At 38.4% G+C, this 12,448-nt stretch overlaps 1 protein-coding gene across 1 annotated transcript in view; it reads left to right on the forward strand.

The window, feature by feature from the left end:
* The window catches only part of UBR3 (ubiquitin protein ligase E3 component n-recognin 3), a 229,601-nt gene extending 225,428 nt beyond the window's left edge, over positions 1 to 4,173 (forward strand). The window contains exons 36-37 of the mRNA XM_025403952.1: positions 248 to 387; positions 1,766 to 4,173. Coding sequence (XP_025259737.1) covers positions 248 to 387; positions 1,766 to 1,883 — 258 coding nt within the window. The 3' untranslated portion in view covers positions 1,884 to 4,173. The remainder of the gene's footprint in view (positions 1 to 247; positions 388 to 1,765) is intronic.
* The last annotated feature ends 8,275 nt before the right edge of the window (positions 4,174 to 12,448 follow it).

The following is a 12,448-nucleotide window of genomic DNA, read 5'->3' on the forward strand; positions in this document are numbered from 1 at the left end:
TCATCTGTGCTGTTGGAGATACTAGACTCTGAATTAGATTGGCTCTTAATTGCTTTACTAGATATTCCTTACCCAAATTCCTCTTAATGTATTAATAATAAAGTTTCATTGGAGTTATAAGTTTAACTTCAATGAAATCTTACTATTTTTAAGTCACTGTATGATTTAGAAGGCATTAAGATATTCTTGATTTTATTATAAAGCCTATTTGATTATGAAGTTCATTAATATATTTTTAATTTTTTAGCATTCTCAGAACTGTGGTGCAGGAACAGGTATTTTCCTTTTGATCAATGCATCGGTAATTATCATCATTCGAGGTCACCGCTTCTGCCTCTGGGGTTCCGTGTATTTGGATGCTCATGGAGAGGAAGACCGGGATCTTAGGTGAGATGTTCATGGATATATCCTGGTGTTTTATTGAAATTTGGTCAGTGAAAACCAATATGCTATTCCTGGCTTTGTAATTACAATTTTTTTAATATTAAGAAATTCTTGCCAGGCGCGGTAGCTCACGCCTGTAATCCCAGCACTTTGGGAGGCCGAGGCAGGTGGATCACGTTAGGTCGGGAGTTCAAGACCAGCCTGACCAACATGGAGAAACCCTGTCTCTACTAAGAATACAAAATTAGCCGGGGTGGTGGCACATGCCTGTAATCCCAGCTACTCGGGAGGCTGAGGCGGGAGAATCGCTTGAACCCGGGAGGCGGAGGTTGCGGTAAGCCGAGATGGCGCCATTGCACTCCAGCATGGGCAAAAAGAGCGAAACTGTCTCAAAAAAAAAAAAAAAAAAAAAAAGAAATTCCTACAGTCATTAATTTAGAGCTATTTCTAGTTTTTGAGATATTGTCCCTATCAATACATTGAGGAAACATGAAATAAACCAAATTACCATGTGAGGTTTTTGCCACGAAGAATCTGTTGGCCAGGCCCAGTGGCTCACACCTGTAATGTCAGCACTTTAGGAGGCTGAAGCAGGAGGATTGCTTGAACCCAGGAGTTTGAGACCAGCCTGGGCAACATAGTGAGACCTCATCTCTACAAAAAATAAATAAATAAATAAGCCAGGTGTGGTGGTATATGCCTGTGGTCCCAGCAATTCGGAAGGAGGTGGAAGGATCGCTTGAGCCCGGCAGGTGGAGGTTGCAGTGAGCTGTGATCGTGCCACTGCACACCAACCTGGGCAACAGAGAAAGACTGTCTCAAAAAAGAAGAATCTAGTAAAAAAAGAAATGCGGTAGGTGCGGTGGCTCACGCCTGTAATCCCAGCACTTTGGGAGACCGAGGTGGGTGGATCACTTGAGGTCAGGAGTTCGAGACCAGGCTGGCCAATATGGTGAAACCCCGTGTCTACTAAAAATACAAAAAATTAGCCGGGCATGGTGGCAGGTGCCTGTAGTCCCAGCTACTCGGGAGGCTGAGGCAGGAGAATGGCGTGAACTCGGGAGGCAGAGCTTGCAGTGAGCTGAGATCGCGCCACTGCACTCCAGCCTGGGTGACAGAGTGAGACTCTGTCTCAAAAAATAAATAAATAAATAAATAAAAGATAAAAAAAAATAAAAAAAGAGACAGACATGGTGGTGAGCACCTGTAATCCCAGCTACTCGAGAGGCTGAGACAGAATTGCTTGAATCCAGGAGGTGGAGGTTGCAGTGAGCTGAGATTGCTCCACTGTGAGAGACTGTCTCAAAAAAAAAAAGAAGAAAAATGCAAGTGAAATCTTCCTTGTATGATATTAATACTTTTTTTTTTCTTTTTATTCTAGGCGAGGCAAACCTCTCTACATTTGTAAGGAAAGATACAAAGTTCTTGAGCAACAGTGGATTTCCCATACTTTTGATCACATCAATAAAAGATGGGGTCCACATTACAATGGGCTGTGACTCTCCACCTCAGCATTGCATCATATCATCATTTTCGCTACGAATTTATTTTTCAACGATAAGCTTTAACTTAATTTGGGGGATTAACACTTTTGCTGAGGGAGAAAAAGAAAACATATATTATGAAGCCTTTCCAAAATTAGGTGCTTGGTAATCACGTTAATGGTATAATAATTTGTTTTAATATCTGGAGAACATTAATAACAAGTTAAATTATTCTTTAGTGGTCATTTTTTAAGTGCACAATTAATAAGAAGCACAACTTGTTCACAAACTCATTCAGAAATGATTCTCCCAACAATGCATATCAGCTATTCATTGATACTTAGAGTGGGTGTGATTTATTTGACATTTTACTGCTTCTTTCTGTGTTTTAATTTGCATCTGCTAAGCATAATGCATCTTTTTTCCTCTGCCATTCTTGTGTTGATTTGAGAATTTTTCTGTATGTAATTAGAAAAAAATGTAAAACATGATTTATGTGAAATATTGTATAGTAAAAGTTGGTCTAATAGTAGAACTTTAAAATTTTTTCTTATTGTGAGGAATCTGTTAAAAGTTTAAGGCTTTGCTGAAAACTGAATTCATTCTCAGGAATTTCATAAATCTTCTCCCCAGGTAAATAATTGAAATAGTTGTAAAATAAGTAGATAGCTGCTGTTAATATAATACAGTACATTTTGGGGGGCATATGTGTGGTTGGGGGGGGTCCTTAAAAATCAAAATTTGCCATTTCAAGTTGGATGAATTACTAGAGGTAATAACAAATCTTACTATAAAATCAAGAGGTACATACATTGGGCAGATGTTGATTCTGTGCATGCCCACCTTTTATTACTAAACAAGGTTTTGTTTATATGATTGTATTAGAAACGCTCAGACTTCCCCAGAAATGAACCATAAGTTTTGGAACTTTCTTTCAGCTCAAGAGGTTCAGCTATATTGTATTTGTGCAGTGTAATCACTGCTATTTCTGCTTGGTTTCCTAAAAGGAAAAAAAAAAAAAGGCACAGTGGTGATGACCCTCATGAATGAGCCTTGCTTCTGCATTCTTCTTAGAAACTGCTGTGAAAAACAATTTATGTTTGCAGGGTTTAAAAATCAGTAAAAATGGGAATGATTGAGCTAAAACCCACTCTATGAGAAGGAAAATTACTGAAAAGCATGTGATATATTGCTACAAAGATTTTTTTTCCTAAATGATTCGGTAATTGATTATTTAACATATAGTGCTATCAAATCAAGCTATCCCTGGTACTTTGGACTTCCATGGCTTGTTATATAAAATTACATTTTTACATGTAAAAATAAACTAAACAAATCTAATGATAAAGTATAAAAATAATGTCAGATCCATGTTCTAAAAAATGTTTGTAATGACATGACAAGAGTATAAAAATGGATATTAAATGATGGCCTTGCATTAAAATATGGAAAGCAGAGCAGTACATATTCAAATGTATTCACAAAGTCAAAAAATTACCTATAGTTCTACAATAAAATACATGGAAATAGCTTGCTATTTTTATATACATTTCCAAAATATTAAGATAACTTTCTGTAAGACTCAAATGATTCTGTTTGACTAAATAGCTGTCCTTTCCAACACATTGCTACTTTTTTAAATACTGTATCATAAGTTCAGCCTGTCATACTTTTTGCATTGATCATTATGAATACCAGACCATTTGTAAGTGTGGTTGAAGAGCAAAATGCTAATTTACATCTCTAGTAAATACTGTTACAGGATTCATGAACTTGAATAATTCTACAGTTTGAAACTCTGATGCTATATATACATGGTATAATGTATTCAGACTTTGATTACTACTTATTTAAAATGGAATGTTTTATGGTTGTGCATATGGATGTGAAGTGAAAATATTAGCCTTAACTTTAAAATTTGGGTGTTTGATAGTGTTTATTTTGATATTGGTGAATTAGTCACCAGTAAATTTTAAAAAAGCACTTGGTTGAAAATTGTACTTGAATACATACATGCATGCTGCTAAACTAGAACTTTAATTTTTCCCCATAACTTTTATAAGTCCCATTTATAAACCCACTTTTAAAAATAACAGGTCCAAGTTAGAGTGATGTGTGTATATTATTCAAAAAAAATGTACTGGTGTGATATCTTGTATGAATGATCATTTAAATACAGTACATTACTGTAGAAGCTAAATTGATCTTTATAATTAAGCAGAAATTACAAAACTAGGAATAATCAACATTGTAAGATATGTTAATAAAAACCTGCTGTCATTTGGTTTGTGAAAGGTCCTTAAAATGTTTACTGCTTACATTTTTTTCCCCCAAAGATATTGACAGTAATATATGTGAGTGAACATGGCTGAAAAGATCAAAGCATAACATAATTAGTAGTTGCTTTAGGGTGCAGTAAGTGTGTAAAGGGTTTGCTTTGCCTTTTTTTTATTTGCAGAGCTAGTTCTTGCTTCTTCAGTCCTTGTTTCATAATCAGTGTCTTTGCTAAGTGTGTGTGTTTGGTAGGGGGAGAAGGAAATGAGTATGTAGATCTGAGGAACACAGCTGCTGTGGTCTGTGTTCTTTTCTGAAAGTTCCCAGCCAGACTTCAGAAATGTTTATTGCTTTAGGAGAATGTTTATTTTGAGTGGTTTGCATTCTTGTTTGAATTGACAGTCCTCACCCCTACCTCTCCATCCTGAAGCTCACCAGCCATCTATCAGCTAGCAGTCCGTTTCTCTTCAGACCTTTCTGTTTTATGTATTCCGATATTTACTGATTTCTGTGACTTAGAAAAGATGCTGACTAAAAGCACTGAAGGCTTAGAGGAAACAGCAGTATGGGAGGAGATATGGTCTAAGACTCTGTATTATCTCCAGGATTCTAATTGCTGACTCTCAAATGGCTGTTGATGGCTTATATTTGAGATCATATTGGGGGTTGGGGGGGCACAAAGCATGGTTTTAACCACTAGAATCAAATCGCCAAGAGAAGATGAATTCATTGGTGAGGATGCCTGATAATCGATGATTATGGGAGAGCAGATGACTTATGACTGTGTCTCAGTCCCATTCACAGCACATAGTTCTTTCCTCTGCCTTATGATCTGGCTAGATGATATTAAGCACTGCTTAGTTCAACAGGGATGAGTTGGAGTGGGCAAAACAGCAACACGATCACTTCTCTATTTATGACACTTCAGCCTCTCTATTAATTAGGCATATCAGGTATGGAAGAGCTATGACCTGCCATCTTAGTGTACAGTAATCTACAAGCAGTGGAATGAATGTGACTTCAGCTGATGCAACACAGTGAAAACACAGTGGAACCTTGTGTAGAGCTGCCTTTGTGCAAGTTAAATTAATGTAAGATGTGACAGTACCAAAATCAGTGAGGTAGAGTCCAAGAACAGACCAGAAGGAGTGGGGTCAAAAGCACAGATAAAAGCTGCAGGTTCAGGGGAAAGATACAGAGAAAAGGAAGAAAGTCTAGAGCAAAAAAGAGGATTTGTGTCTTATCCCCTCTTCTCTTGGTGACAAAGGAGCAGGATCATGTACCAAGAGTGAACAGGCCTAGCATATCTGGGGGCTTGAGATAAGTGGCAAAAGCTTAGACATATGCTGGAGAGAGAACAGTCCAGAAATAAGGGGAAGCACCACTGAAGTTATATTCACAACCGGGTGGGGTTAGAAAACCTAAGTTTAATGGAGCCAGTTAGAAAGATTCTGTAACTTTATGGAGCCCCAGAGTTGAGCAGCTTAGGACCTGAAGGATAGAAATTAGACTGCTAAATTAACTGGGGATTGGACAGATACAGTATGTAAAGGGTGCAATATAAGTTGATAAGAGAATTAGGGGTGCTGGTTCAAATGAGTGTGGGGTTCGTGTTGGATTTGTAGGATAAAGTGAGGGGCGTAGGATTGGAAGTCACAAGATTTAATAAGACAATGAAATCTTTCAAAGTTTTCTTTTAAAATGATGCAAAATAGCTTCAATGTTGAAGCATTTAAATTCATTTATTTAGTAAATACTTATTGAGCTCCTCCTGTGTACCAAGCGCTGTGATGAATACTGGAAATACAGTGGAAAAGAAGTCAGATAGTCCCTTCCCTCACCTCGCTTTCTATATGATTAATGTTACAAACGGTATGTGTGTTTGGAGAAGAGAAGTAGAGTAGAAGGTGCTATAGATGGACCCTCTAAACCAGACTTGAGTGTATGAGGAGGCTTCCAGTGGGGAGAGATGATGATCCCTAAATATTATATAGGCGTTTTCTGGGTGAAACAGGTGTGGAGAATAGTGATTCAGGCAGGCATAGAGAATATTGTTTGCAAAGAGTGGAGAGAGCACTTGTGGATGTGAAAGGGAATCAGTTTGACTGTAAGCATACGTGCTTTTGAGAGGTAGGTAAAATCTAAATTACAAAGAGTTTTGTAAGCCATGCTGAGGGTTTTAGACTTTTTAAGAGAGCAATAGGAAGCCATTTTAGGGCTTTAGATAGTAGAGTGACATCAGATTTGCATTAGAAAAGTCAACCTGGCTGCACCCTGGAGAAAAATCCACCAGTGGGGAAACCTGCCAGGCGTCTGTTGAAAGACTCCAGATACAACAGGATAGTTGGCTCAAGTAGGGGAGTTGTGGTGGGGACAGAAAGATGTGGACAGTATCTGAAGAGAGTTGACAGAATGCAGTAACGTAAGGACAGCCAAGAATATTGAGTGCCTAAGGTGTGCCAGATACTAAAGTAAGTTCTAGGGATCCCACGTTGAACAAGACAGAAAGGGTCAGTGTCCACTTACAGTCTGGTGGAAAACAACACTGATTATGTCATTACAGTTCAACAGGATGTTATCAGCAAGTTAGGCTATGGGAATCAATAGACTCATTTAGTTTGGGAAGTTCACAGAAGGTTATGTGGAATAAATGATGTTTAAGCCGAGACCTGCCTGAAAAAAAAGTAGAGGTGAGCTAAGTGAAGGAGGGAATGGGGGAGGGCATTCTGAAGAGTGCAGCACATAGACCCTGAAATAAGAATAAGCAGGGTTGCACTCAGGAAACTGAAGGAAGTACAGTATGGTTGAAGCATAGAAAGCAGAAGAGCATTAGTAATTGCTGGTGCAGGAACAATAGGCGGGAATCAGATCCTGGCTGCTTGAGTAATGTTACAGATGTTGGGCTTTGTGGCCTTTATTTTGGTTATTGCCTAGAGCAGAGGTCAGTAAACCTTTTCTATTTTGGTTGTTGCCTCAGTTTAGAGCATAGGTAAGCAAACCTTTTGTATAAAGGGCCAGATGGTTTCTGTCACAACTACTAATCTCTGCCATTATAATACAGATGCATCCAAGACATACACACACACACCTACATATATATACACATATATATGCATATGGATGTGTATGTGTGTGTGTGAATGGGCATGGCTGTGTTCCAATAAGACTTACAAAAGCAGGCTGTAGGTCAAGAGAATGAGAGGAGGGTAACAAGAACATTTGGAACAACCCTTCAGGAGGGTAACTCAGTAGCCAGAGGAGAAATGAGGATGGTGTATGGTGTATACTAGGGCAGTGACAGAAACGACTTATGCTCTGGCCTAATGGTTAGTCATGTTATTTCATGAGCTAGAATCAACTTTATCCAGGTATAAAGTTGAAAGTGATGTGTACAGATTTTGACCAGTTGAAAGTGAGACTTTTGTGAGTCATCCAAATGGGGATGTGATAATTGATGGGGATGTGATAACTGATGGGTTTGAAGGGTAGATGCTCAGAGGAGTCACTACCAACAAATTGTAACTGAAGCCATGGGAATGGCTCTTATCCAGAGAGAAAAGGGCCTGTGGTAAGACCCTTCAGTACTATCCATAGGGCTGCTAACAACATAGCAGCTGACTGTCCATGGAAGAAGTGATCCAAGAGAGGGAGACACAGAACACATAAAAAAGCATGCCTACAAGGAAAGCCCCGGTGTCTTTTATCACCTAATCTTAGAAGTGGCATATATTACTTCTGCCAAACATACCAACCCCGAGACCATGTAGGAGGTTACACAAGAGTCTAAATACTGCGGGGAGGAGAGATCATTAGGGGTCCATCTTACTGAAGGAAAAATGCCAAATGAGTGGGCAAAAGTTGAAGAACCAGGTTTGCATTGTTTCATGGTACGTCCCTCAAGGTACGTATGAATTACAAAGGGAAAGACTGTAGCTTTACAGAAGAGAAACCTGATAGATAAGTGATTAAAGTTCATTATTGTTTGGGTGAGGGAGAAAGGACAAGATGGAAGAAGGTAAAGAAGGTAAACAAGATGGCACAGTTCCAGGTTCTTCATCAGCTACTTTCCCGCGCCTGGGAAAAACTCCCCCGCCCGGGAAAAACTCCCCCGCCCGGGAAAAACACCGATTGTCTGCGCCTGCTCATTGTGACGTCAAAACAAAGAAACCGAAACTTACCCAGCCACGCCTATGAAGATGCCCTTACCCCCCGCCCCTGTCCTGCCCACCTTGAGCCCCACCCATAAAAGGCCGCTCCCGGAAGACATCGGGGCGAACTTCCTCGGCCCCTTCTCATATGCGGACCTAGGAACCTCGCCTGAGAATGCCAGAGCGACTTCCTCAGCCTCCACCGCTGGAGACCAGTAAACCTCGCCCTTTCCTCCTTCACATTGGCTAGCTAGTAAAGTTTTTTTACCTTGCCTACTTGCCTCATCTCTGGCGCCTGCTCCACTGGTCGCATAAAACAAATCAATTATTACCAGTAAAGACTTAATAAACCCCTAAATATGATTCACTGAGAAGTTACATAGTATCATTACTGCAGTGTAACTGCAAATGTTGCATAACTTCATTCTAATCATGTAAAAACATAGGACAAAGTCAACTGAAGGACATTCTACAAAATAACTTACCAGTACTCTTTGAATGTCAAAACGAAAGAGGAGGAAAAATCAAAGAATTGTTACAGACTGTAGGGGACTGAGGAGATATAACTAAATGCAATGTGAAACCTTGGACAAAATCCTGACACCAAAAATAGATAATAGTGAGAAAACGCAAAATCCAAATAAAGTCTGTTGTTTAGTTAATAGTATTTCATGCTAATTTCTGATTTTGATGATTGTGCTGTGTTTCTGTGAATTGTTACATTAGGGGAAGCAGAGTCAAGTGTGTACAGGCATTCTGTGCATTCCTCATGCAACTCTTCTGTATATCTAAAATGTATTTTAAAATGGGAAGTTTTTTTTAAAAAAAGACCAATAACCTAAGAAAACTTTCCTCAGATAAAAAGACTTGAGTTCATATTGAAAGAGCCCACAGAGTACCAGGAAAATTGATCATCAATAGTAAGACATACCCTAGAAAAACTATTTGACTATAAAGACAAGTTCCCAAGACTTAGAATTAGACTGGGTATTAGGCTTTTCACAAGCAAGTGCAAGGCAAAATTGAGCAGAATTTTCAAGAAAACCTCAAGGAAAGAACGTATAAGCCAGTGATTTTATGTAAGGTCATGCTGTCCTTCAAGTATCAGATCATAGAAAAATAGTTTAAAGCATGCCTATGTCAGTCTTTCTAGTGAAAATCTACTAAAAGATTGGCTTCGTTTAGCCACAAGTAGACTGGAGGAAACTTCAACAAGACTGTTGAAGTGGAGATATTAATTGTACTCCAGCTCTAAAATAAACTCAAATTTGGTCACAGACTGCTATTACTCTCCAGTGCCTGGAAAGAAATATCCTCTCTGGTGAATGATGATGTCATTCTAATTCTCAAACCATTTCTGAAAGTGTTTCAAGTAAACATGATGAGACAATTCACAAAAGCCAGAATCAATAGAAAAATAATAACATCACAGGGACTCCAGTTATTAAAATTACTTGACTTGTGTAATTTTTTTATTTGAAAAAGTTTTAGAGATTCTAGTCCTGAAAAGATAACCAAAAATAAGAACTAAATGGAGCTGTTTATCAGATGAAATACAGTTAAAGAAAGAGTTGGTAAACTGGGTTATAAATTAGAAGGAGGCATATAGAATAGAGCACAGAGACTAAAAGACGAAAAAGGAGTAAGAGGTAAAAGACATAAAGCACCCTGTGAAAATACCAAACACACTTGTAATTGGAGCCCCAGGAAGGGAGAGGAGAGAGAATATGGCAGAGACAATATTGGAAGAGATAATGGCTGAGAATTTTTCAGAAGTGATGAATGACATTGAACCATAAATTCAGGAAGTTCAAAAGATCACAAATAGGATAAATGGAAAATCCATACCTAGAGAAATAATAGTGAAACTGTAATAAATAAAAAGTATCTTAAAAACTGCTCGGTGGAAAAAGGATGGATTACGTCAAAAGGCTTCTGTCTTCTTAATAGTAACATTGGAAACAGAGCAATAGAAAAATATCCTCAAAATGTGGAAAGAAAATAACTCTTAACCAAAGATCCTCTACACAACAAATACTCTTCAAAAATGACAGCAAAATAAAGACATTAAAATAAAAATGGAGAGAATGTAACAGCAGCATAACTACAGTAAGCAAGGAAAACACAAAAAGAGTTTTTGGGCAGAAGGAAAATAAGCCCTGGTGGAAGATTAAGTTTTGGCAAGAAAATAAAAATTGTGAATATATGTATAACTAAATGAACACTTTCTGCATAAAATGATTATGATACTGCATTATATGGGATTTCAGTATGTGTGTACGTTGGTATTTAACAGAAATATAAGCAGACGGGGATAGATGTTCCGAAGTCCTTGCATTATCTCAGAAAATGGTGAAAGTTAACATTATACTTAGGACATAGTTTTAAGTCCCTGTTGTCTTGGATTAGGCAATCATTTCCCAGATATAACATCTAAAGCAGGGAGTCCCCAACCCCTGGGCCATGGACCCATGACCAGTTCAAGGCCTGTGAGGAACCACGCCACACAGCAGGAGGCGAGTGACTGTGAACAAAGCTTCATCTGTATTTACAGCCACTCCCCGTGGCACCAATTACTGCCTGATCTCCACTTCCTGTCATATCAGTAGTGGCAGCAAATTCTCATAGAAGTGTGAACCCTACTGTGAACTAGCATGCAAGGGATTTAGGTTGCCTGCTGCTTATGAGAATCTAATGCCTGATGATCTGTCACTGTTTCCCATCACCCCCAGATGGGGCTATCTAGTTGCAGGAAAACAAATTCAGGGCTTCCACTGATTCCACATTATGGTGAATTAATTATTTCATGATATATTAGAATGTAATAATAGAAATAAAGAACACAATAAATGTAATGTGCTTGCATTATCCAGAAACCATGCTCTCCCTCCCACCCCCCAGTCTGTAAAAACTGTTTGCCACAAAAACGTCCCTGGCACCAAAAAGTTTGGGAACCACTTATCTACAGAGCACAAGCAATTCCCCACCCTTCAAAAGGAAAAATTTGACTTCACCAAAATTTGAAACTTTTGTGCTTCAAAGGACACTATCAATAGAATGACAAAACAATCCACAGAATGGGAGAGTATTTTCAAATCATGTATTTGCTAAGCCTTAATGTCCAAAATAAAGAACTCCTATCAACAATAAAAGGACAACCCACTTAAACAATAGACCAAGGACTTGAATACTTTGAGGAAGATATGCAAAAGGCAAATAAGCATATGAAAAGATTTCAACATCATTTATCATTATGGAAATGGAAATCAAAAGCACCGTGGACTATCACTTCACACCCACTAGGATGGCTTTAATGAAAAACATGAACAGCAAGTGTTGAGGAGGATGTGGAGAAGTTAGACTCTCCATGTTGCTCGTAGGTATGTGAAAGGATGCTGTGTTCCCTCAAAACGTTAAACATAAAATTGCCACATGACTCAGCAATTCTACCCTTGGCTGTTTACCCAAGGGAATGAAAAAATATGTTCACACAAAAACTTGCATACAAATGTTTACACAGCATTATTCATAATAGTGAAAAATGTCTACCAACCAATGAATGAATAAACAAAGGGTGGTATATCTGCATGATGGAATATTATTCAACCATAAAAGGAATGAAGTACTGATACACGTTACAACATGGATGGACCTTAAAAACCTGCTCAGTGAAAGAAGCCAGACACAAAGGCTACAAAAAAGGCCATTTATACGACATATCCAGGATAGGCATCTTTATACAGTTAAAAAGTAGATTTGTGGTTGTCAGGGGGCTGGGGGAAGGGAAATATAGAATGACTGCTAATAGGGATGGAGTTTCTTTGTGGTGAGATGAAAACGTTCTGGAATTCAAAAGTGATCATCATTGCACAACGTTGTGAATGTGATAAAAACCAGGCAGTTATGCACTTTAAATAATAAGTTTTGTACTATGTAATTATACCTCAAAAAAATCAAGTGACAATCATATGCACTCAAAGTAGCAATACATATTACAGTTATTTAGCCTACATTTTGACAACTTCTGTGATAAGGTGGGAAAAATATATAGGCATTAGAGATGGGTATAGGTCTGGGTTCAAATTCAGTCCACCCCTTAATGGCTGTGTGATCCTGGGAAAATCTCACTGAAATCAGTTTTCTCCTCTGTATAATGGA

This window comes from Theropithecus gelada, chromosome 12 (genome assembly GCF_003255815.1).
Source record: "Theropithecus gelada isolate Dixy chromosome 12, Tgel_1.0, whole genome shotgun sequence".
Lineage (NCBI taxonomy): Eukaryota > Metazoa > Chordata > Mammalia > Primates > Cercopithecidae > Theropithecus > Theropithecus gelada.